Source organism: Perissodus microlepis, chromosome 22 (genome assembly GCF_051167445.1).
Source record: "Perissodus microlepis isolate ML-2025 ecotype Zambia chromosome 22, ASM5116744v1, whole genome shotgun sequence".
Taxonomy (NCBI): Eukaryota; Metazoa; Chordata; class Actinopteri; order Cichliformes; family Cichlidae; genus Perissodus; species Perissodus microlepis.
Window position 1 is genome coordinate 27,405,168 of NC_140481.1, and position 21,447 is coordinate 27,426,614.

At 44.0% G+C, this 21,447-nt stretch overlaps 1 protein-coding gene across 9 annotated transcripts in view; it reads left to right on the forward strand.

The window, feature by feature from the left end:
- Positions 1-21,447, forward strand: part of LOC146363381 (microtubule-actin cross-linking factor 1-like) — a 117,204-nt gene that overhangs the window by 28,166 nt on the left and 67,591 nt on the right. For 8 of the 9 annotated variants that reach the window (XM_084919776.1, XM_084919772.1, XM_084919778.1 and 5 more), the window contains 29 exons: positions 37-203; positions 1,016-1,194; positions 1,288-1,426; positions 1,505-1,698; positions 1,855-2,014; positions 2,112-2,195; positions 2,273-2,380; positions 2,523-2,621; positions 3,324-3,446; positions 3,563-3,654; positions 3,927-4,062; positions 6,429-12,593; positions 12,702-12,857; positions 13,030-13,245; positions 13,332-13,475; positions 13,668-13,955; positions 14,830-14,979; positions 15,119-15,352; positions 15,550-15,729; positions 15,817-15,990; positions 16,164-16,331; positions 17,475-17,666; positions 17,772-17,945; positions 18,189-18,312; positions 18,419-18,618; positions 18,758-19,075; positions 19,168-19,334; positions 20,758-20,914; positions 21,017-21,128. In XM_084919776.1, the coding sequence (XP_084775902.1) occupies positions 37-203; positions 1,016-1,194; positions 1,288-1,426; positions 1,505-1,698; positions 1,855-2,014; positions 2,112-2,195; positions 2,273-2,380; positions 2,523-2,621; positions 3,324-3,446; positions 3,563-3,654; positions 3,927-4,062; positions 6,429-12,593; positions 12,702-12,857; positions 13,030-13,245; positions 13,332-13,475; positions 13,668-13,955; positions 14,830-14,979; positions 15,119-15,352; positions 15,550-15,729; positions 15,817-15,990; positions 16,164-16,331; positions 17,475-17,666; positions 17,772-17,945; positions 18,189-18,312; positions 18,419-18,618; positions 18,758-19,075; positions 19,168-19,334; positions 20,758-20,914; positions 21,017-21,128 (10,800 nt within the window). The remainder of the gene's footprint in view (positions 1-36; positions 204-1,015; positions 1,195-1,287; positions 1,427-1,504; positions 1,699-1,854; positions 2,015-2,111; positions 2,196-2,272; positions 2,381-2,522; positions 2,622-3,323; positions 3,447-3,562; positions 3,655-3,926; positions 4,063-6,428; positions 12,594-12,701; positions 12,858-13,029; positions 13,246-13,331; positions 13,476-13,667; positions 13,956-14,829; positions 14,980-15,118; positions 15,353-15,549; positions 15,730-15,816; positions 15,991-16,163; positions 16,332-17,474; positions 17,667-17,771; positions 17,946-18,188; positions 18,313-18,418; positions 18,619-18,757; positions 19,076-19,167; positions 19,335-20,757; positions 20,915-21,016; positions 21,129-21,447) is intronic. The other variant, XM_084919781.1, reaches the window with a different exon arrangement.

Sequence of the window (21,447 nt, forward strand, 5' to 3'; positions counted from 1 at the left end):
AATCCACCTCGTTCCTCATCTTTCATTTTTCTCCAGTGGAGAAGGATGAGTCAGTCTCTCGGTCGTACCTGTCAGAGCTGCAGAACATCACCCTTTGTATTAACGAGGCTGAGCAGAGACTGATGAGGAGTATTGAGACTCCGCCTCCCATCCTGTTGTCAGGTGATGGTGTTGACAACACGGTCCAGATTAGAGAGCAGGAGGTGAGTTTGAGCTCCATCTGCTGCTTGCACACAGTTATTACCCATGTTATAAAGAACTGAGGGTTTTTTGCAGTATATTGTTGTCATCGTCTATAAAGCCAGAGGAAGAATCGCTCATCCATTGATAGATTTGTTTTTGGATTAACCAAGAAATATCACAGCAAATACTGATCATACAAGTCAGCATTTTTGGTGAGCAGCTAACAAGACAGATCTTAACAGACTTCAGTTAGTCCAGAATAAGGCGGCCAAAAATATATATATTTATAAGAAATATATATAATATATATATTTAAAGCATCTTTTAAGTGGAATAAATTTCCTTATGCATTTAGAGAATTGGCTTCTATTCATAATTTCAAAAAACACTTAAAAGTCTATTTAGGCAGCTTTTAATTACTGTAAATATTGTAAGAGGGCAATAATGGAAATTTGTGTATTTTGTCTCAATGTTATTGATATTTATGTTTATATTTTCACAATAGTAAAACCTGACTGTGGATGTAAGAGCCAATTTATGTAGCTATTTTGCATCCACTTTATTGAGTAATATTTTATTTGAGCAAACATTTAGCAACCACTGTTGTGGAAGCTATTGGGATTCCTTATAAATAAGCAAATAAGCGATGATGATTACAACTGGTATTGAGTAGTATGGCTTAAGAAGTGTGGAAGTTTCGAAACATTTACCACAGAGGAAGCTATTTTGATGAAGCAAAGCAGTTTTTATTAAAATTTTAAAGATTGTCACCATGTAGTTTTAAAAATAAAGATGGTTCCAAAAAACCATTAAAAACATACTTTTTATGCAGAAGCTGCAGTCTGAGCTGGACAGCCTGCGCTCCAGTTTGGGTGACGTGTCTCATCGCTGCGTTAAGTTCTTCGAGGAGAAGCCGACCTCGTCCAGCGTTCCTGTCCTCCGGTCGGAGCTCAATCACGCTGTGGAGAAGATAGACAAACTGCACAACCTCTCAGCTGTCTACCTTGAAAAGTTAGTTAGATTTTCCTCCTTCAGTCATGTGAAACTTCTCTGTTCTTTTTGTTTCCCCAGATGATACAATTTGTTGTCCTTTTACATCTTTAGGTTAAAAACAGTGGATGTCCTGATCCGTAGCCTGGATGAAGCAGAGAGCCAAGTCAGGAAGTACGAGAACAGACTAAGTGAGGAAGACATTGTTCCTGCTGACACAACAGCCATTCAGAACCTCAGAGATCAACTGGGGGTAAGCCTCACCATCACATAAAGTCCTCTCATGTCTCTATAAAGATGAACCTCTGACCCTCTAACCTCTAACTTTCAGAAGTGGCAGGCTGAGCTTGGTGAGCAGGAAGGCGTCTTCCAGTCTCTGCAGGTGGAGGTACGTCAGGCCAAAGAGGTGGGGTCTAAGCTCAACAGGCTCCACCCGGACCGCAGCCCTGAGCTCGAGCGCTACCAGGACAAAGCCAATCAGATAACAGAAAGATGGAGTGGAATCAAAAGACAGATGGAGACACGGTGAGTGAAGATGCCTAAAAAGAAAAGGAGGAGCACGATTCATGTGTGTTGTGACAAACGATGTAACGATCTGCTTAGAAAAACTAACTGGATGCTGAACTTATCAGGACATTAGTGTGGAAAAGGATCTGAAGGTAGTTTTCTTTTTTTCTGCAGACGAGCGGATCTTGAAGCTCTGGGCTCCTCCCTGCAGCAGTACAGAGACGGCCACTCCGCTTTGATCAAGTGGATCGAAGAGACAACGGAGAGACAAGAAAACACACAGCCGGGACAGATGGACAGCAAAGCGCTGTCGGAACAACTGGCCCAGCAGACTGTTAGTGCCGCTGAATCCTCTGACTTAAAACATGATTACAGATGAGAAAATGACTTGAGCCTAAACATTTATAAATTCTGATTGTTTTTCTTTCCAGGCCTTGGTAGCTGAGATCGAACAGAATCAGACCAAACTAGACGAGTGCCAGACTCATTCCAAACAATACTGTGCCTCAGTGAAGGTGAGAAACCGTGACAGACGTGTCTCGGAGTGAAGGTACGCAGGAAACTTGATTCCTCTCGTGCTTTTATCTTGTAGGATTATGAACTACAGCTGATGACATTCAGAGCCTTTGTAGAGTCGATGCACAAATCACCTGTCAAGAGGAGAAGGATGCACTCTTCCTCTGACGCTATCACTCAGGAGGTAATGAGATAACTGTTTACCATCGTGATCATTGCAGGAGCTTTATTGTTTTAAGTAAATACAGTTTGTGTGTTTTGTATTTGTCTGAATCTAATATCCCGCAGTTAGTGATGTTTGTTTGGGGTTTTTATTATCTCTTCAGTTCATGGACTTGCGCACACGCTACACAGCCTTAGTGACCTTAACAACCCAGCATGTGAAGTACATCAGCGATGCTCTGAGAAGACTGGAGGAGGAGGAGGTGACACTTTGATTCTCTTTCAGTGACTTTCTTGCTTTACACAGCGGTCATCTATTATTAACTGTTTAATTTACTTATACACTACTTGTGGTTGCTGTAGCTCACTGAATCGAAGAGTTGCTATTATAACTTCTGTTCCCTGAGTGGATGAAGCTCCTGTGCTTTTGAGCATTGCCACCAGACTAGCAGAGATCTGGCTATCAAATCTGACCTTTCAGCAGGCAACACAGAGAAGCAACACTGCAACATAACAACAGAAAGTGAGAAAACTTTAACTGGGAAGTGTAGAGTTAATTGTTCTGGTCTGTCAGAACTGGGCAGCAATGCTTGAAAGCTGGAAAAGCAGCTAGCAGCTCCAAATAATTGATGTGCAGCTGGCACTGCAGTCCAAACCGCTCGCAATGCATCCCCATACTGGGGTGTCTAGAGTTAACATGCAAGGTGCAGTTATCAGAAGCCTCCGGAGGAGGTGACGCGACACCACAGGCAGAGAGTACAGTGTCAAAACCTGTATAAGAACTGAGGGATGTTTGTGATGAGAAGGGTGTATGTCTGCAGGTGGTGCCTGTGATGGTCAGGAGACACAAAGGTGTGATATCTCATACTGTATGTGCTGCACAGGTGAATTGACAAAAAGGGATCTTATGTGATATCTACTGTTTAGTGTCATTAATTTTTGCTTTCTTGCCTCTATCTGTGCAGAAAGAGGTGGAGGAGGAGAAACAGGCCAGGGTGGGGCAGGTTTCAGACCTTCTGGGCTGGGTCAAAGGCCTCCAGGGACGCGCTGGTGGCCCCAACGCCGAGTCTTCTCTGGCTGCTCAACAGGTACTGTTTATACATATGCAATAAATGCGAAGGAGACAGTTATGTTGGTACCTCATTTAGTGGTACATGAAGGTTTTTGTGCTGTCAAATAGATTCTTCATCTGTTTTTTCTGCAGGCCATCAATGAACAGCTAGCAGCCAAGAAAGATCAGGTGGCTGAAGCTATAAGGAGCACACAGGTCTTCCTTCTGTCGAAACAGGCCAGCAAGTAAGTTAACATGACATGCATGGACTCCTCACAGAGAGCAATGATTTTTAAACTGTCCTCCCAGCCAGCAGTGCACGCACCACAGGGGCCACTTCTGCAGTAACCAGCGGGTAAATAGAAGTTAGGATTAGATGATGATAACTGCCAACTTCAAACAATCACATTATAAATTTTATGTCAAAGCCACTGTAAAGCATCTTTCCAACACACATGCAGACTAATGTTAAACACCTAACTACACCTGTTAACCTTGTCCCTTTTTTCTTCTGTAGGTTGTCCCCAGAGGAGCGGGCACACGTGGAGGCTCAGCTGGACGAGCTGAAGACCACCTACAACCAGCTGTGCGACAGCTCCACCCAACAGCTGCAGCAGCTGGAGCAGCAACTGGCCAAAGAGGAGGAAAGAAAGGTAGATCGGTTTGGCTGGGATGGGCCGAGCGGGGAGAAGGGTGTCTGCATATTTATGGCAAAAATGTATTCTGCTTATCCAAGCTTAAACAAAAATAACCACAAAGGTACTTTTATAAAATGTTCCTTGAGTCTGAATATCTTTGCGAGCGAAGCGTGAGTTTATATGTGGGCCAGCAAATTATCATCTATGTTGTTCAGCATGTTGTGTGTTCACCAATTTGCATTTCTGAAAAACATCACCAGTGTTGACGAATGTCACTCATTGACTTGGTTTGATTTAACAAACACCAACGGATCCTGTTCAGATGTGTATTCAGATCCTCTGTAATAACCATTTCTACCAGGATGACCATCTTTTTGGTCATCACTGGAGAAATAAGGGTTGCTGAAATAATTTATCCATCTAGAATACACTGCAGTGTTTTGTTTTTGGTATAAGAAACCTCTGCAGCTCATTAATCAATATATGGGTGTTAAAGGGAAATGTCAAAAGGACAGGAATACACCGTCTGAACTGGGCCTCAGCATGGAGTGATCCACTCTCACATTATCATATAAAAGCCTGCATTCATGTCATTAACTATCACCAACCCTGATTTATATCACCCTCATTGTCACCGTCATCATCATTATCATCAGAAAATACATCTGCTGAGCTGCTAACATGGTTAATACACGGCCTTAGTGGTGCCGCACTAGATCAGAGCTTCCCAGGTGACGCTAGGAGTGAGGGGAAAGCTGTAGAGCTTTGCTTTTCATTGTTAGAAACTGTCAAAATAAAGGTACATCCACATTTTTATGTCATCCCAGCATCGAAAAAGTAAAATGTTACTTTTCTTTATACGGTGGTGAAATGCCACTGCATAAAGTCAGCATTGCTTTTTAGCATTTTTCTGTATACGTTTACCCCATGTAGATGTACAGTCATCCAAGGGGAATCACACATTCCCAGCCCTCGCACTCTCATACAAGTGTTCCTCCCTTTCATTTGAAATACAATACATCATCCCTGGATGTGTGAGAGAATTTCAGGTTTGAAGCTCTCATTTATGACACTTCCTAGTTTTTAACAGTTGCACTCATAGTTGATTTTTGTGTAAATGTTTTATGGTTTTACTAAAAATGCACACTAAAAGGTAAAGTAGAACTTTTTAAGAAGTCACTTTTGTATTTTAGAGTGTAAGTGCACCAAAGGCCAGCTATGCAAAAACAAAAAAAACAACGTCACCATTTGAGCATGTTGTGTCCAGATCACAAGAGTGTGTGTGAGAGAGAATGACGTTTTTGTGTTTGTTTTAATGCATACTATTAATGTGTGAAACTTTTAAACCAGCATTTTGCTTGAAAATCACTAACAGCTGCCAACGGAGAGTTGTGGACATCCAAGGATCAGAAAACAAAGCAAAACAGGACTTTGATAAACATCATTAGTCTATTTTGTGATTGCAGGTTAGAGCAGCTGCATGGTTAGTTTTAGTGCCGTCCAGTCTCATGGAAATGTATTATGTAATGTGTGATGCAGTTAAAGATACAAATCTGCAATAATAATCATAATCTGTGCAAATCGGCAGGTAAACTTACTATCAGAAATGTGGAAATACTGATAAATATTTATGTTATTTATCACTATTTGCCACATATTTGCCCCACCCCCGATCAGCTTTCACTGAGCAGTCATGGTTTAGTATAGTTTCAGTTTGTACCTTAGTCAGTTTAACATTAGGTCAGTTTGAGGTTTTGACGTCAAAGCAGTGTTAGGAGTCTGAATGAAGAGTGGCATGCAGAACGCTAACAACCAGCTTCTCACCTGTCGCGCCTCGCTCTGCCGAGCCATAAACTGGCCCATTAGTGTGTGCACAGCAGGACGGGCCCAAGCGGTAAGTAGCGCTCGCTTTCTCTCTTACCGTTGCCTTTAAGTTTTTCTCGTGTAGTTTTTCTTATTCTCCTCAACTTCTGAATAGTTGTGTGTTCCTTTTTCTGCTGTTGTTTCCCCTTATCTAGCGCTTCTTTCTGCATTTTTGTTACTATATGCTTTGTTGCATGCTTACTGCTTGTCCTAGAATAGTGATGGTAAGTATTAAAATGCCTTTTAATTTAATAGAAATTAAAACAAATCAAAAATATAAATTATCAAATTGCTAACAGAAATATATATAGTGGCATTTTTAAACATGGATAAGCTGTTTTGTGGCAAGTGGTTGTGGGTTTCCTTCTTTTTTTTTTCCTGATTCTACGATCTGTCATAGTGTAGTGTCACATAATAACAAATTAACATTACGTAATATGCGTGCTGGCTAAAACTGCCAGGTCATAAAGAAAAGAGAATGAATATCAACTGGGATTTTGGTTTCTTTCTTTTTGCAGAATGAGATTGCCATTGCTGGAGTGATTGACCTGAGTACAGTGGAAACATTCCCAGTATTCCGAGCAGCTCAACGTGGTCTTATTGACCAGGACACCTGCCATGTTCTGCTAGAGACCCAGCTCATTATGGGTGGGCTCCTTCAACCTGACTCTCCTGTCAAACTTTCACTGGAGCAAGCTCTAACTCGAGGCCTAATTGACAGCCATACCAGACAGTCCCTGTCTGAGCTTGAGAGCGCCTTGTATTTGGTGGAAAACACCAAGACTGTGAGTGATGAACAACAAGAAAATGCCTTGCCTGTAGTTAGAGCCATGGAGACCGGGCTAATCAGAGAGGAAGTGGGACTTCGCATTCTCCAACTCCAGATGAACACTGGAGGATTGAGACATTCAACTGGAAAAATGTTGAGTTTGGAGCAAGCAGAAGACAAGAGACTTTTGTCTCCCAGAATTATTACCAAGCTCCAGTCGAGACTACAACACAGAGAGCTGATTGATCCAAACACAGCTGAAAAAGTAAATCTCTGTGAGCTGCAGCTCCAGTGTGTTCTCGATGATGATTCAGGGCTTCTTCTCTTCCCTGTCAAGCAGCAGCCTGGAGGAACAGTTTGCCTCCGTTCTGGAAGAAAAGTCGGTATTTTCCGTGCTGTGCAGGAGGGACTGATTGATCGGAAAGTTACTGTACGACTTCTTGAAGCTCAGCTTTTTGCCGGCGGTATTGCAGACCCACGATCTGGCCATCGACTGACAGTTGATGAAGCAGTTCGCCATGGGCTTATGGACCAGGATCTAGCCTGTGCCATGTTAGCACGTCAACTGCAAAATGGGGGCATTCTAGACCCTTTCAGTGGAGAGCGCCTGGACTTAGAAGAGAGTATTCGCAGGGACCTTCTCTCCCCTCGTTTGGCTCTGTTGGTCCTTGAGTCTCTCTGGACTTTTATGGGCTTGCTCTGGCCTGAAACTGGAGAGGTTTTACCCATTGCTGAGGCTGTTCAACAAGGTGTGATCTCGGGGGATCTAGCAAGGAGCACCCTGAGACAACGACATGCCATTGGGGCTTTGTACAACCCAGAAACCCTTCAGGTGCTGCCCCTGAACAGGACTGCTGAAAATGAATTAGATCCCAGTGCGGTCAGTTTTCTCAAAGAAATCCACATACCAGATGTTCTCTCCAACATGACCCAGTCAGGTAACCCATCTCTAAACCGCCACAGCTGGGGTTCCACTAGCTCCTCCTCTCCTCCATCCTCTCCCCTGCCTCCATCATCTCCCACAGGCCTTGTGTGGGAAACTACATCAACTAATGGGAAGGATCCTGAAGAACAAGCCAAACACAAGCTGCTGTTTCACCTCATGACTCACAGCTATGTAGATGCTCGTTCTGGAAAGCGGCTCGTGCTGCTTGACCCTGAGCTAATGATAATGATCAAGGACGCTGACATGGTTGCTGGAGAATCTGCTCGTCAGGTTGAGCCGCTAAGCAGTGTGGCTACAGATAAGCTAGATAAACTGGAAATGGGGGAAAAGATTAGTTTGGCAGGTAATAGGGTGAGTGAAGGTGTCAACGACAGTTCCAGTTTAGTCACACCAAGTAAGGATTTTGAGATTAACGATAGAAGTGGCCTAGAAGAAATGCATGATGGGGAAGAAGACAACAAATCACTGCAGCAACCATCAGAAACCACAGAAGAAGATTTAGCCATTTCAGCTAAATATGAAATTGCTGGTGATAAAAGTGAAAAGGTAGATGAACAAAAGAAAGCAATGACCAGTTGGGACAGTTTAGCTTCAGCTAAATACCTCAACGATGAAATAACAAAGAGCCCAAATGAAATAATACAAACTGAATACCAACCCATGGATAGTCCTGTGCGAGACAGTGGAAGTACAACTGCAACAGAAGTTATTGAAATGGCCACAGCACCACTCAAATCAGAGGATAATGTTGAAAGGAAGACATTCAAAGAGCTCATCCCAGGGGAAAAACCAAATGAAGATGTTAAATTAACAGCATCCCAAGAAAGGAAAGATATAAAAGATTCCCAGGCTGAATCAGAAATTATAAAACAAAATGTGGCTGTAAAAGAGACCGACTCAAAGCAAGCTAAACCACAAGTTGATATCTCTGAAGCAGTAGTGGAAAAGCAAGAAGAGGATGCTGAACTGGAGAGGATGGTCATGCAGCTCAAACAGGGAGGTCTAATGACAGAAGAAGGGGAAAAGCTGCTGCCAGATGAGGCGGTAGCCCAGGGTGTCCTTCCTGGCCATACAGCTGTTAAATTAATGGCTCAAGCCGGTTTGTTTGGGGGCTTCCTAGATGCCATCAGTGGGGAGTCACTTACCATGGAGGAAGTTATGCAGGAGGGTTTACTAGATGAAGATCTAATGTGGGGTGTCCTAAAGTCAGATAAAACCCTTGCAGGGGTTGTTGATGTGGAGAAAAGACAGATCTGTGGGGTGAGGGAGGCAGCTCAGGCAGGGTTGATTGATCCCAACACAGCCTCTCGACTTCTGGAAGCCCAGGTGGCATCTGGGGGGATTGTTGACCTGCGTAGGGATAAGAAAGTCTCTGTGACTCTAGCAGCAAACCTGGGGCTGATTGAGGACGATCATAGAGAAGAACTTCTAGCACTGGAAAAGGCATGCAAGGGAAAGGATGCAGATTCCTCAACATTCCTCAAGAAAGCCAGTTTGCAGCTTCAGATGGAAGGTGTTCTCGACCCAGAGTCCAAGTCTCCAGTTCCTATAGAACAAGCTATTCACAAAGGCTTAATTAGACCAGAGGAGGCTTATCAGGTCTTGGTTAGGCAAGTGGCTGAAGGTGGTATAATTCACCATCCTTCAGGCATGAGGCTTCCAGTTTCAGATGCTGTTGATAGAGGACTAGTAGATCGGTCCGTTGCTCCTGGGTTGGAGGAACTTGAGTGGGTCTACCAAGGAAAAGTCAGTCCTTCACATCGCCCAGAAGCTTTTGTTTTCCAAGCATCAACCGGAGCTATTTCAGACCCTGACACTGGAATCAAACTTACTTTGACAGAGGCTGTTACTAAGGGTCTTCTAGATGAGAACAAAGCCAGTGAAGTCATGGCTTCTCCCACAGTAACTCAAGGAGTGCTTGACCCCCAAACAGCACGGATTGTGCCCTATTCAGAACTTGTAAACCAGGGTAAGATAGATATTGAAACAGGTAAACGCTTCTTGGAGGTGAAACCATTCCGTGGTGTTCAGGATAAACAATCAAAGGAAACACTGACCCTTCCCGAAGCAGTTGCATTAAAGAAAGTTGATCCAGCTCCAGCACTTAGACTTCTCCAAAGCCAGGCAGACAGCGGTGGGATCATTGATATCAGAACTGGAGAAAGGCTCTCGCTGCCTGAAGCTTCTAAGAGAGGTTTAGTTGGAGATGATATGGTCACAGAAATAGCTGCAAACCAGTTTTTGAAAGGAGGCTTAGTTGATCCTTCAACTGGACAACGAGTCTCCAGTCTCAATGTTGCAACTGCTTTAGGACTGATATCTAACACTGTGGCTTTGGAGAGTCAGGAGAAAGTGATGTCAGTAGAGACCGAGGGTGGTGAAGAAAGCTCTACACCCGTTGCCTCATCAGATAGTACATACAGCCCTGCTATCAAATTTTCAGCATCAAGTCCAGACAGTCCATCAAACTGGTCTGATGTAAACACTTCAAAGAGAGAAGCAGTGCAAGATGAAGAGAAAACACTGACATCTGTACTTTCAGATCAGTTAAAGTTATATGACACGATTGCAGATGAGGACAAAGTGGACAAACCTGAGTCAGAGGAAGAAAAGACTTCAAGGCAGCCGGACGAGTCCATGGACGTCTTATTTAAGTTTGCAACTAATGTTGAGAAAAGAATCCAGCAAGCCATAAAAGAAATTGAACCTCAGAAAGACACCACTAAATCACAGAGTCTTCCTGAACAGGAGGCAGATGAGAGACTGCAAATAAATGATGAACAAAGGAAAAGCATTATCAGAGATTCTGTAGAAGTCAAGCCGACACAAATCTATCATGCTGACAAAGATTTACAGGAAAAGGATAGAACAGGTGTCAATGGGGAACCTGTGCAGGGTCGGGAAAAAGAGCGTGTTCCCGAGGATGGAAGATTGAAGCCTAAGACGACCAGTCCTGTGGCAGTAATGGTTATAGATGACAAGGAACGCAAAGAGGGTGATGAAGTGTCAAATTTGGGCGAAGAGGAATCTAAAAAGGATGATTTGGCAGTGCAGAAAGATGATGGCATAAGAGAGAAGGTCCAAGTGGTGGAGAAAGAGAAGCCCTTAAAGGTTGAAGCTTTAGAGATCAAAACCAGCACTCGTTCTGAAGAGTCAGCACAGTCATTGACATCTGCTTCCAAAGAGTCAGAAAACAAAAGCAAAAAGAAGAGGAAAAATAAAAAGAAGGGAAAAGGTAAAGAGACAGAGGGCAAAACACACCCTTCAGAGATAAAGCATGCATCTCAAATTTATCAAACTGAGGAGGAGATGGAAGGAAAGTCTGGAGCTGTTAATGCGACTACAGTTGAGCTTGCGTCACAAGACGTAGACATGAAATCACAGATTCATGGGCAGGGAGCTTCTGAAGGGCTAGTCGAAGGCATAAGGACTGATGAGAAATTTGAGGTTGAGAGTAATTTGGTGAGACAGGGACAGAAAGAAGCCTTAAAACGAATCGCTGAACCAGAGAAAGAGGCAAATAAAATATTAACAGCTACAGCAAAGGCTGATAAGAGAGAGGAGATGAAAGGGAAGTCTGAAGAAAAGGATTCTGTCGCTCAGCAACCAGAAAAACCAGAGAGCATTCAGGAGGTGAAGGAAAGGAAAGAGCATGAGCTGCCTCAGAAATCCCCTCTGCCAGACACTGAGAAAGCGGCCTTGATCCTGAAGGCCAAAGAGAGTATTCTTAAAAAGGTGTTTGAAAAAGGTGTGAGTGAGAAACAGGCTGCTGAGGAGCTGCAGGCGCTGCGCAAGGAGGTGGGGAAGAAGGAGGGTAAAGGTATAACTGTTGGTGATGTAAAGGCACAAACTCTGCACGCTAAGGAGGATGGAGTGGAGAGTCGAGCTGTAAAAGAAGACACTGTCAAGACATCCGATGGTTTATCTGAAGAAAGTAAAGAAGAAGAGATGAGTGTCAAGGTGGACAAAATGAAACTGAGAGAAGTCAAAGAAAATCTGCCTGTGGAGAAACCGTTGGTCGAGGAGACCACGGAGGCTGAACCGCTGGAAGTTTCTTCAAATGAAAAAGAAAAGGATGCAAGTTTTGGAATGGAAGAGACACAAAAAGATATTAAGACAGCTGCATCGGTCCAATCTAAAGAAGCTCGGCCTAGTAAACAAAGTAAGAAGAGCAAAAGATCCAAGAGGCTGAAAGTGGCTGAAAAAGCTGAGCCTGATACTGAGAAGGCACTGAGCAAGGAAAAAGTGGAAGTGACTGCAACAGAAATTACCCCAAAATCCACTCTGGAAAGAACAGATTTGGAAAGCTCAGGTTTGATTCAGGAGCAGAAGGTAGATTCTGAGAGTCGGTCACTAACGGGGGATGTCCTCTCACCTTCGGCTGGTGAAGAGACAGTTGAGGTGGAGACCCCTGCAATTATTATTCCAACAGTTGAGACTCTTGAACAAACTTCACCCCATTTGTATCAACCACAGAGGCCCAGTTATCACGTGCAGGACATCGTACAAGCGGAGGAGATCAGTGGCGGGAAAGACAAATCCCATTCAGGCACTGGAGGTGTGATCGAAGCTGACCTTTCTCACGATGAACACAAAGTGGAGACTCAGTCCACAGCTCTGTCCGCTGCTCTGTCCACAGCTCTGTCCGCTGCTCTGTCCACAGCTCAGCCCACAGCTTCTGATCCACAGCCTGATAAAACAGCTGGCAAAGGCAGAAAGAAGAAAAAGCACCAACCAGTCAAGGAAGAAGGCACCGATACTCCTGCATCAGAATCTTTAAAAAACCAACAGCAACATCTTGAATCTTCAGAAACGCCGGCTTTGCTCTCAGAAGATGCTGCAGCTGAGTCTGGATCACCTGTAGTCCCACAGTCTGAGACCACCACTGAGACCTGGGTAGAGGATGACGCCAGCGAGAGTCCCCAACAGGTGTCAAAGAAAGAGGAAGCATCATCTGTGACTGGCAAGGCAAGAGGAAAACTTGTGAAGTTATAAATATTTTTATTTATTTATTTATTTTAAAGCCCTTGGGTTGGTCAAAGCATCTTTAAAGTGTGTTTTGTTTTGTTCCCACAGTCATCATTGATGCGTCAAGAATGCTTGGAGCACGACCAGCGAATGGTAGCCCTGCTCTCCATGGTTAGACACATCGAGGTCCAACTGAAGCAGCAGCAGCAGCAGTCTGTTGGTCGCAGCCTCATCACATTGGAGGACATCATCAGACAGACTGAGGTGAAATTCACACACACAAACATGCACACTTCTTTTAATGCTTAAATTTGCTTTGCAGCTTAGATTGGCATTTGTTTTCCGTGCGAGACAAACCGGTCAGCCGGTTTAAGGATTAGTGTCTTAATCAAGAATCAAGAAAACTTTTGTTTTCTTTTCCTAATCTGTCTCGCAGACTCTGGACCTCGAACTGTGCGACATGGAGCCTGAGATCAACAAAGAGGCGGAGGCGGCTGAGCGACTGCTGAAGCCCCAACCGAAAAATGTTCCTCCTCAACTCCTATTGGCCCTGGAAAAGGATGGGCGGAGCTTGGCTCGAGGATACGAGGCTGCCAGGGCTCTTTCTGAGGGCATTCTGCAAAGTCTACGAGACCACAGAGACTCTTATAAGGTAGCAGAAACAGATAAATAACAGAGGGTAGCACGCATATATAATAGACAAAGGCATCACTGACGGTGCTCCGACTTTTCCTTCAGGATGCAGTCACAGCTGAGCAGAAGTCACTGGGACAACATGTGGAGAGCTTGCTGTCTTGGCTGACAGAGACAGAGACTCAGATGGAGAAAGAGAAGAAAAATGACGGTTCAGATCAGCTCACGCAGCAGCTGACTCTTTGCAAGGCAAGTTTTCTAGAAAGAAGAAATTGTATTATAAGCATATATACATTTGTCATGCTTTGAACCTGTAGATTTAAATAATTAGCAGTATTATTGCTTTGTGTCGTAAACATGGATCATATGGAGGGGTGGGGACACTGGTTCACTGATTTGTTCTGCTGAGCATTCATTTGTTTGTGTGAAACTTTCCTTCAGGAGCTCCAGTCCTCTCTGATGGCTCGCTCTAGCGAGGTCAACAACGTAGTGTTTGACATTCAGGTGTTCATCTCAGAGCGGGCGCAGGACCTGGCCCCTGAGCAAAGCAGGCATCTTCTGGGGCAGCTTCAGCAGCTGCAGAAGGCCTTCCACAGAGCTTCTGGTCAAGCCCAGGCCTGGGCCGACGCCCTCTCAGCCCAGAGAGACAGGGAAGGGGAGCGGCAGCGCAAAGAGAAGGAGAAAGAAGAAGAGAAGGAGAAAGAGAGGCAGAGTGCGAGGGAGAGAGAGGTTTGGAAAACGATGATTGAGATGGTTTTAAACGCTGCGCAAACACTCGGTTAGCTTTCATATTTAACATCGTTTGTTGCCATGCTGTTAACTGTCATCATGCTAAAAAAGCTCATGTTTCATGAAATCTGATGTGTCGGATTAGAAAAGCCCAACATAATCTCGCTAACCTCCACCATAGTTTCAGCTTGTAGTGCCATTACACATCGACTCAGACCTGTTCTCCTCGTCTCGGTTTTGTACTCGGACCACTGCTGCTGTTTTTGCAAATGCTTTGCTACTTGACAGTATCACCACCCTCACTTCTACTACCGAAACTTTTTATGCAAGTGTGTTTGCTCCTCTGCATGTCTCTATAACATGTGTATTATTAACCTGTTTGCCTTGCTGTTCCAGATTGCCACTGAAGAAAATCGCTTGTGTCACGGCGGTAAAGATCTGATCTCAGTAAAGCCTTGCTGGCTACAGCGCGTCACTGTTTTCCCTCTTGTCTCATCTGAATACCTGGGAGAAAGAGGAAAAACAGCAAAAATAAAACAGATACTTGTTTGATTTCTCTTTGTAGTGTCCGTTTGTTGCTTGTCAGACACGTTGATGTAAATGTGTATGTGTGTCTGCCTCTGTGTGTGTTTTAAGTGTGAACTCTGGACACAATCTGCTCAAAGCTTGGCAATGTGCACTACAAACGTATAGCATCTTATTAGTCTGTGCTTCTGTTAAGAGGTATAAAAATGGTAAAACAAAATCATGAGTGGGCTGTTCCTGAAGTGTTTATGATGGGCTCGACCGTACGAGGTTTGGTTAGGATCAGTTTTCCTCACATTTTCTTTCTTTCTGGATCTTTGCTTTTCCTTCTCTCTTCCATTTCTCTCAGGTGGTTCAGCAGCAGAAAGCAGAGTGCTCTCAGAAACTGGAAGGCCTCAGCATGTGGTTGGCTGGAGCTGCCAGCCTGCTGGCCAGTCAGAGACCGGGAGCAGAGTCAGGTGATGTGGACATCCTGCAGGAGAAGCAGAGGAAACTAAAGGTGTGAAAGTCCTACATTAATCTATCTTTCTTGTTTGTGTGTATAAGATTCAGCTCAGTAATTCTGGATATCGCACTTATATCATTAAAAATTTTTGTCATTTAATCCTTAATATTTAAGGGAATGTTTCTGTCTTCAGGAAGTCCAGAAAGACCTCCACACTAAAGGCGAGGGCATAGCTGAGGCCATCAGGTCTGTGGAGGAGCTCCTGTCAGAGCAAGGAGAAACCCTGAGCCCAGAGGAGAGGGAGAACCTCCAGGCGGCGCTAACAAGAATGAAGGAGCAGTACAGTGCTCTGACAGATTCAACCAACACCACGCTGTCCGAGCTCGACACGGCCATTAATAACACTGTGCAGCAGAACACACAAAGGGTAAGAGCAGCAATGTGGTCATACATCTGTCAGAATTTTAAAAATCCCCTTGTTAAAACAACTATTTTTACCCATTTCTGAAGATATTTTTTCATACATTAAAGACATTTTAAAAGTTAAAACCTAACATTTAAAGCAACTAGGTTTTAATTTAACGTCTTCTACCCTCCACTCTGCTCCTGTCTTCTCCTCTCCAGGCGAAAGCAGTGGAGGAACTACAGGAGACCCGAACTCATATAGACTCCCTCCTGAATGAACTGTCCACCCTTAACCAACCTGGAAAGACTCTAGCTGGATCTTCAGCAGCCCAGGATGTTATTGATTCACCTTTTTCACCACCAGAGGGCGCTGTGATGTCACATACTGAGATGCTACAGGTTAACTCTCTGATCTATGTTTGGCACATTTTGATTTAAATGCCTTACAATATTACAGAGTTCTGACCGATATCATCTTTCTGCCAGGCGGAGCTTCAGCAGCTCCAGGCTCAGCAGGCACAGCTGCTGCAGATCACCCAGTCGACTCGGTCCCTTTTGGAGCAGCCTGACACAACAGTTCCTCCTGAAGAGAAACAGCGACTCAGGGCTGCCCTGGACCAGCTGCAGGCTCAGCACCAGGACAAACTGAAGAGCTGCCAGGTACTAAAAGTATAAATATGTGTATAAAAAGTGTGCTATTCTTCATACATAATATGTGCGCTGTGTAGGAATATCTTTTTTGTTCAGTTGCAACTTAATGAGGCTGCGTTAGTGACGGTGGTGTTTAGCCCCTGTGGTAACGGACTGCCTCTCCTGTATCGTTTATCTTGTAGGACCGTCTGAGAAAGTCTGAGGCTCTGAAAGATGAGCTGACAAAATTCCTCCAGGAACATGGAAGTTTGGGTACCTGGCTGGAACAAAGTGAACAGGATCTTCGTTCTCTTGGCGAAGGAGAAACAGATGCACAAGGACTTAAGGGCAGGCTAGACGAGCACAGAAAGGTACATGGAAGTAGAGTCCAGCCAATTGTTGCTAACACAGATGGTTTCCTTCATTATGAAAGGTTTTTTGTTTTTTACAGAAAGAAAATGCTGTTGTGACATAGTTTTTACACTAGAGCGACAGCATCTCCAGCGTTTACAATACTGTGAGAACAATCATCGGAGCTCAGCAGGCAGGGGTGCAGAGTTGAGCTTTGTCTTCATGTTGGGTTATTATCTACACTGTGAAAGTTAAGACAATAAGCCTTTTCAAAATAAAACCAACCTTTTGCATGTATGTAGGTAATATTAGCTGCTAGGTTGATACTAGGTTGAGAAAGTACATGTTACAGCATTAAAACCTTGCCTGTTTTCATCTGTTATGTTCAACGCTTTTCTATATTTCAATATGAAGTTTCTCATGAAGCTGGGCATTGACTCACAAACATATACATATGGACTGTTTCCAAATGGGATGCCAGTAATTCTCCACAAGAGGGAGCTGTTGTATCAAATTAATTTTTCACATGATGCTGACCTCAGTCCTGCAGATAGAGACACAGTGGTGATGCCACTGGGTGAGCTGCACATCTGTAAAGCCTTTTTTTCCCTCTTCCCCCCCAAAAAAGAAGGAAAAAGCAAACCTTTAGAAGTTCGAACTCTGTACTGCATCTACTGCTGAGCAGGAAATTCTCCAGACAGACAAGTTTTCTTGTGGGATTGTGGCTCTGCAGTTTGATTGAATTAGCCGAACGTGGTTTTTGCTGCTTTGAACTGAAGTAAATGGGCTGGGCCCAGATTGAAATCACTGTTGCTAATGTATGTTTTGTTGTTGTTGTTTTTTTTCTTTGGTTATCCATGGGTGACTAAGTTTCCACGCTCCAGTTCAAGTTATCCATATGTTTTTATATAGTCTCACATGTGGGAGGGGGAGGGAAATTCCACTTTACCGGTTTAGGATAATTTACTCATGAAGAGTCCCCTGGTACCACATTTACAGTGTTTTATGTGTTTTCCTTACATGTTTTTCCCACCCATTCTTGAAATTTGAACTGATGACCTTCTGATATAATCGTGCTTTCCATGAAAACTTAAAATTATATTTTCCACTTAAACTCTGTGAATTTATTCCCAATTGACCTGTAAATACATGTGTAATTCCAGCTTGCCGAAGATGTGATTTGCCACAAGGCGGACTTACGCTTCGTTTCCATCTCGGGTCAGAAAGTTCTGGACTCTGTTCAGGGAGCTCTGGAGCAAGGTGGTGGTTCAGATGCATCTCTGGAGAGCACCAAGCAGCTGGTAACTGACAATCTACAGGATGCCAACCACAGATACACCACTCTACACACCAAGGTGAAGGAAGTTCTGATAATCATTAGGAACTGTGCTAAACGCAACATTTGGTTCATTTATATGCTTAAAAATGCTTGGTTAAAAACCTTTGTGTGCTATGTGCAGTCAACAGAGTTGGGCAGCCGTTTGTCCGGCCTGTTGGAGAGATACCAGCAGTACCAGGATGAGGTCGTCTCCCTCCACTCCTGGCTCAGCACTCAGGAACAGAACCAAAGCATAGCGAAGGCCAGCGGAGAGACAGACCCGCAGAACCTACAGAACACACTACGACAAGTACAGGTGAAGCATGCAATGACCAACACCTGCATTAATGAGCACAAAATGACAGAGAAAAGAGAAAAGATGCAATTGAGACACGGTCAATAACATGGCCTAGTTTGCAGTCTTCATTCCATAGCTGTATATCGTGCAAAGAAATTATGAAAAACATTCATTTAATTTTTCAGATAACGAAAAAAGGCTGTAATATTTATGAGGATTATAGGAAATTTTTATGGGTTTTATGGGTATCTCTATTTCCAGCTGCTTCAGGATGAGCTGGCAGAGCACTCGGTGCAGCTGGAGAAGGTGAAGAGGGCAGGAAGAGATCTGGTCAGCACAGATGAATCTCCTTCCCTGAAAGCTGTTGACATCCTGTGTGCTGCAGGTGATTTAATCTGCCAGACACGTTGACTTCAGTTATAATCACAGACCACAGAGCCTTTATTTGGCCTCTTTCACAGCTTGACTTGTTTCGCACCCTTTCTCTTTAGATGGCTTGGAGAAGAGATTCGACTCCCTTTCCACATCTGTCTCAGAACGGGCCGAGCAGCTGCAGACAGCTGTGGCCCAATCTGTCAGCGTCCAGGAGGGCCTCAAGGGTCTGCTGAGCTGGTTGGACAAACTGGCTCTGAGCCCTGGACCAATTGAACCCACTGCACAGGCTGTACAGGATGCCCTTACTCAGAACCAGGTGGGATAATTACCAAAAGAAAAATGCTGAATTTTTTCACAAAGTATAAAACATCTGAAAAAAATTGCCTGAATTTTGTAGGTTTATAGTTATAATAAATCTCCATCCTACTCTTTTTTTTTTCGTCTTTCTTGTTCAGAAACTTCGGCAGGAATTACTCTCCCGGCAGGGCAGTGTGGACGCAACACGAGACTCTGTTTCCAAACTGCTTCACACCTCAGATGCCTCCACGGCTTCAGGCCTTCAGGGGAGTTTAGAAGATCTGACTCAGCGCTTCACTGCAGCACAGGCCAGCCAGGCTGAGAGGGAAGCTGAGCTCAAAGGGCTGCTGCCCAAGCTGGAGAGCTACGAGCGGCTGGGGTCAGACCTCCAGGTCTTCACCCAGAGCCGAGTGAAGGCTCTGAGTCCTGTCGGTCAACCGGACCGCAGCGTGGACGACTACAGGCAGACCATTGAGGTTAGCAGGGTCGACAGATTTTCATTAATAGGTCAGTGGATTGGTCATACGGTGGCTCTGTCCAACATTTTTGTCTGTGTGTGTTTTCTCAGGAGGTCCGATCGGAGCTGGAACAGGAAGCCGGGCAGCTGAAATCCTTCTGCAACCTTGGCACTGAGCTCAGCCAATCAAAACCCTTCAGTAATACTCAAAGCTTATTGGACAATGTCAAAGAGGTCACTGATGAATTCAACCAACTGGAAGAAAATGTAAACGAAAGGTAAAAACACCAATGTGAAAAATGCACTTTCAGGTTGTGCAGCTGTAAATGTGAATAAGGAACAAGTGTTTTTAAAGGAACCCAAACTGTGTTGTAAGGAAAGAGTTCATGCTCACAAGTTTTTTGTTTTTTGGTGTTTGTTTGTTTTTTGAGTAATAAAAATCATAGAAAACAGAAACTTTTACAGCTAATGTCCCTTTAAATTTAGATAACTTGGTAATTTAAGACTTTTTTTTATAACAGTATAATGTAGAATTTAAATTCAAGTGTGCAAGTTTCCTAAAAGAGGATGATGCAGCTCCTGTCTCATCAGTTGCCAGGTTCACTATAAAATACACAAGAGGGAACCAGATACAAATCTCTGAACAGTACCATGGCTCCTTTATTTACCATTTGCTCCCAGATGTGTGAATCATAAAAATGCCAGCCCGTTCTAGACTTACCTCAAATGAGACGACCTTGGAGATGAATTCAGAGCAAACCTAGGATGTGGTTTGATTCGTCTAAGATTGAGTTTTATCTACTTTTAAAATACTTACTGTGTGAGTGGAGCAGTTTCCAAATTTTGTTTTCTAAATCTGTAACCTTCACGAGGCACCGGTTGCTATGCCTACAAGGCCTGACGTTGTATCAGTGAGCAGCCACACTTAAAGCCTGTCAGCAGGGGGTTGGGAATTTATAAATACCATCAGTCTGGTGCAGATTTATTGGATTATAGTTCAGATTGGTGGGGCAGTCAGCCTTCTGTAAAATCAACATATTATTTCTAATTTTATAGTGGCTAAACGGCACTCATACGACGTACTGTAGGATGTGGGTTTGTTTTAATCTTACGTGATGTTTCTCAGTACTGGGGTACAGTACTGTGTCTGTCTGTGTGAGCCTACTGTATTCAAATGAGTGTGAACTGATGTGTTGACCAGGGTACTAATATAAGCAGAGTTCACATGGCTCATTGTCCGTCCTATAAACTGCCCGCTCAGATAACTCCCAGCCTCGAATCCCGAGGGAGAGAAAATAGCAGCGTGATAATGATACCGCTCCATGCCAGACGTCTTCTCAGAGCTGTTTTGTCTGCAGGCAGTCAGCACTTTTCCAGCTTTAGCCCGACACAGATCACATACACAGAGAGGGAGGTCAAGGCTGTGTTAATGCTGCCTCCATGCCAGCGTGGACCTTGGCTGGTTCATGTCAGCAGTGTTTTGTCTGGGCATTTTTCTGTCTTTAAAAAATTACAGTGGGTAACTGTTTATACTGTAATGGATCACATGATTACTTGACAATAAAATGAAAATTAAAAAATGTGTTTTTTAAGCAGAACTTTCCCTGCTCTGGTTCTCCGTACGTTCTCTGGTCTCTGTCTACGACTTGTTGTCTTCACGTTGTCGTCTTCCTTCCTCATCGTCTGTTTTTCCACACACAGGTTTGCTGCCATTCAGGCCTGCGAGCAACAGCTGCTCCAGTTCCGCGGCCTCTCCGGCTCCCTCGTCAGGTGGCTTCAGACAGCACAGGACCAGCTGCCCTCCAAAGAGGCCAACCTCAACACCGAGGGCCTGCAGAGGAGAGTTCAGCAGCTTAAGGTTAATTAATTTGGTAGTAAATGATTCATACAATGTGAATCATGGGAAAAAAATATATCCATGCTACTTGAAATGACTCCTTAAAATGCTTTATGACTTCAGGACTTGTTGCACGACTGGGAGTCGCAGGGATCCCGAGTTCAAGAGCTAAACAAGACGGGCTCTGAGCTGGAATCGCTCATCATCGATATCACCGCTCCTCAGACCAAAACGGGTAAGAACGAGGATGCAGAAGCTGCCAATCAATAAGCACTCTCACACTCTGCTTCAGTTTAAATGACTTTGTTTACGCATGAGAGCGCTTTTAAGTGAGAATTACAGATGGTGTGGGCGGGGGGGCGGGGGGGGGAATCATCAGAGGATTTATAAAGTAATTTGACCTGAGGTAAACAGATATGAAAAACAAATCATGAATTAAGAACTGCAGGAAGTCGACGACAAAAACAACAAGTGTAATGAATCTGTATTAATAATCAGACCTGTCGCGGTACATTCCTGTGATACAGCTAAGCTACGACGGCTTGTTTAAATAA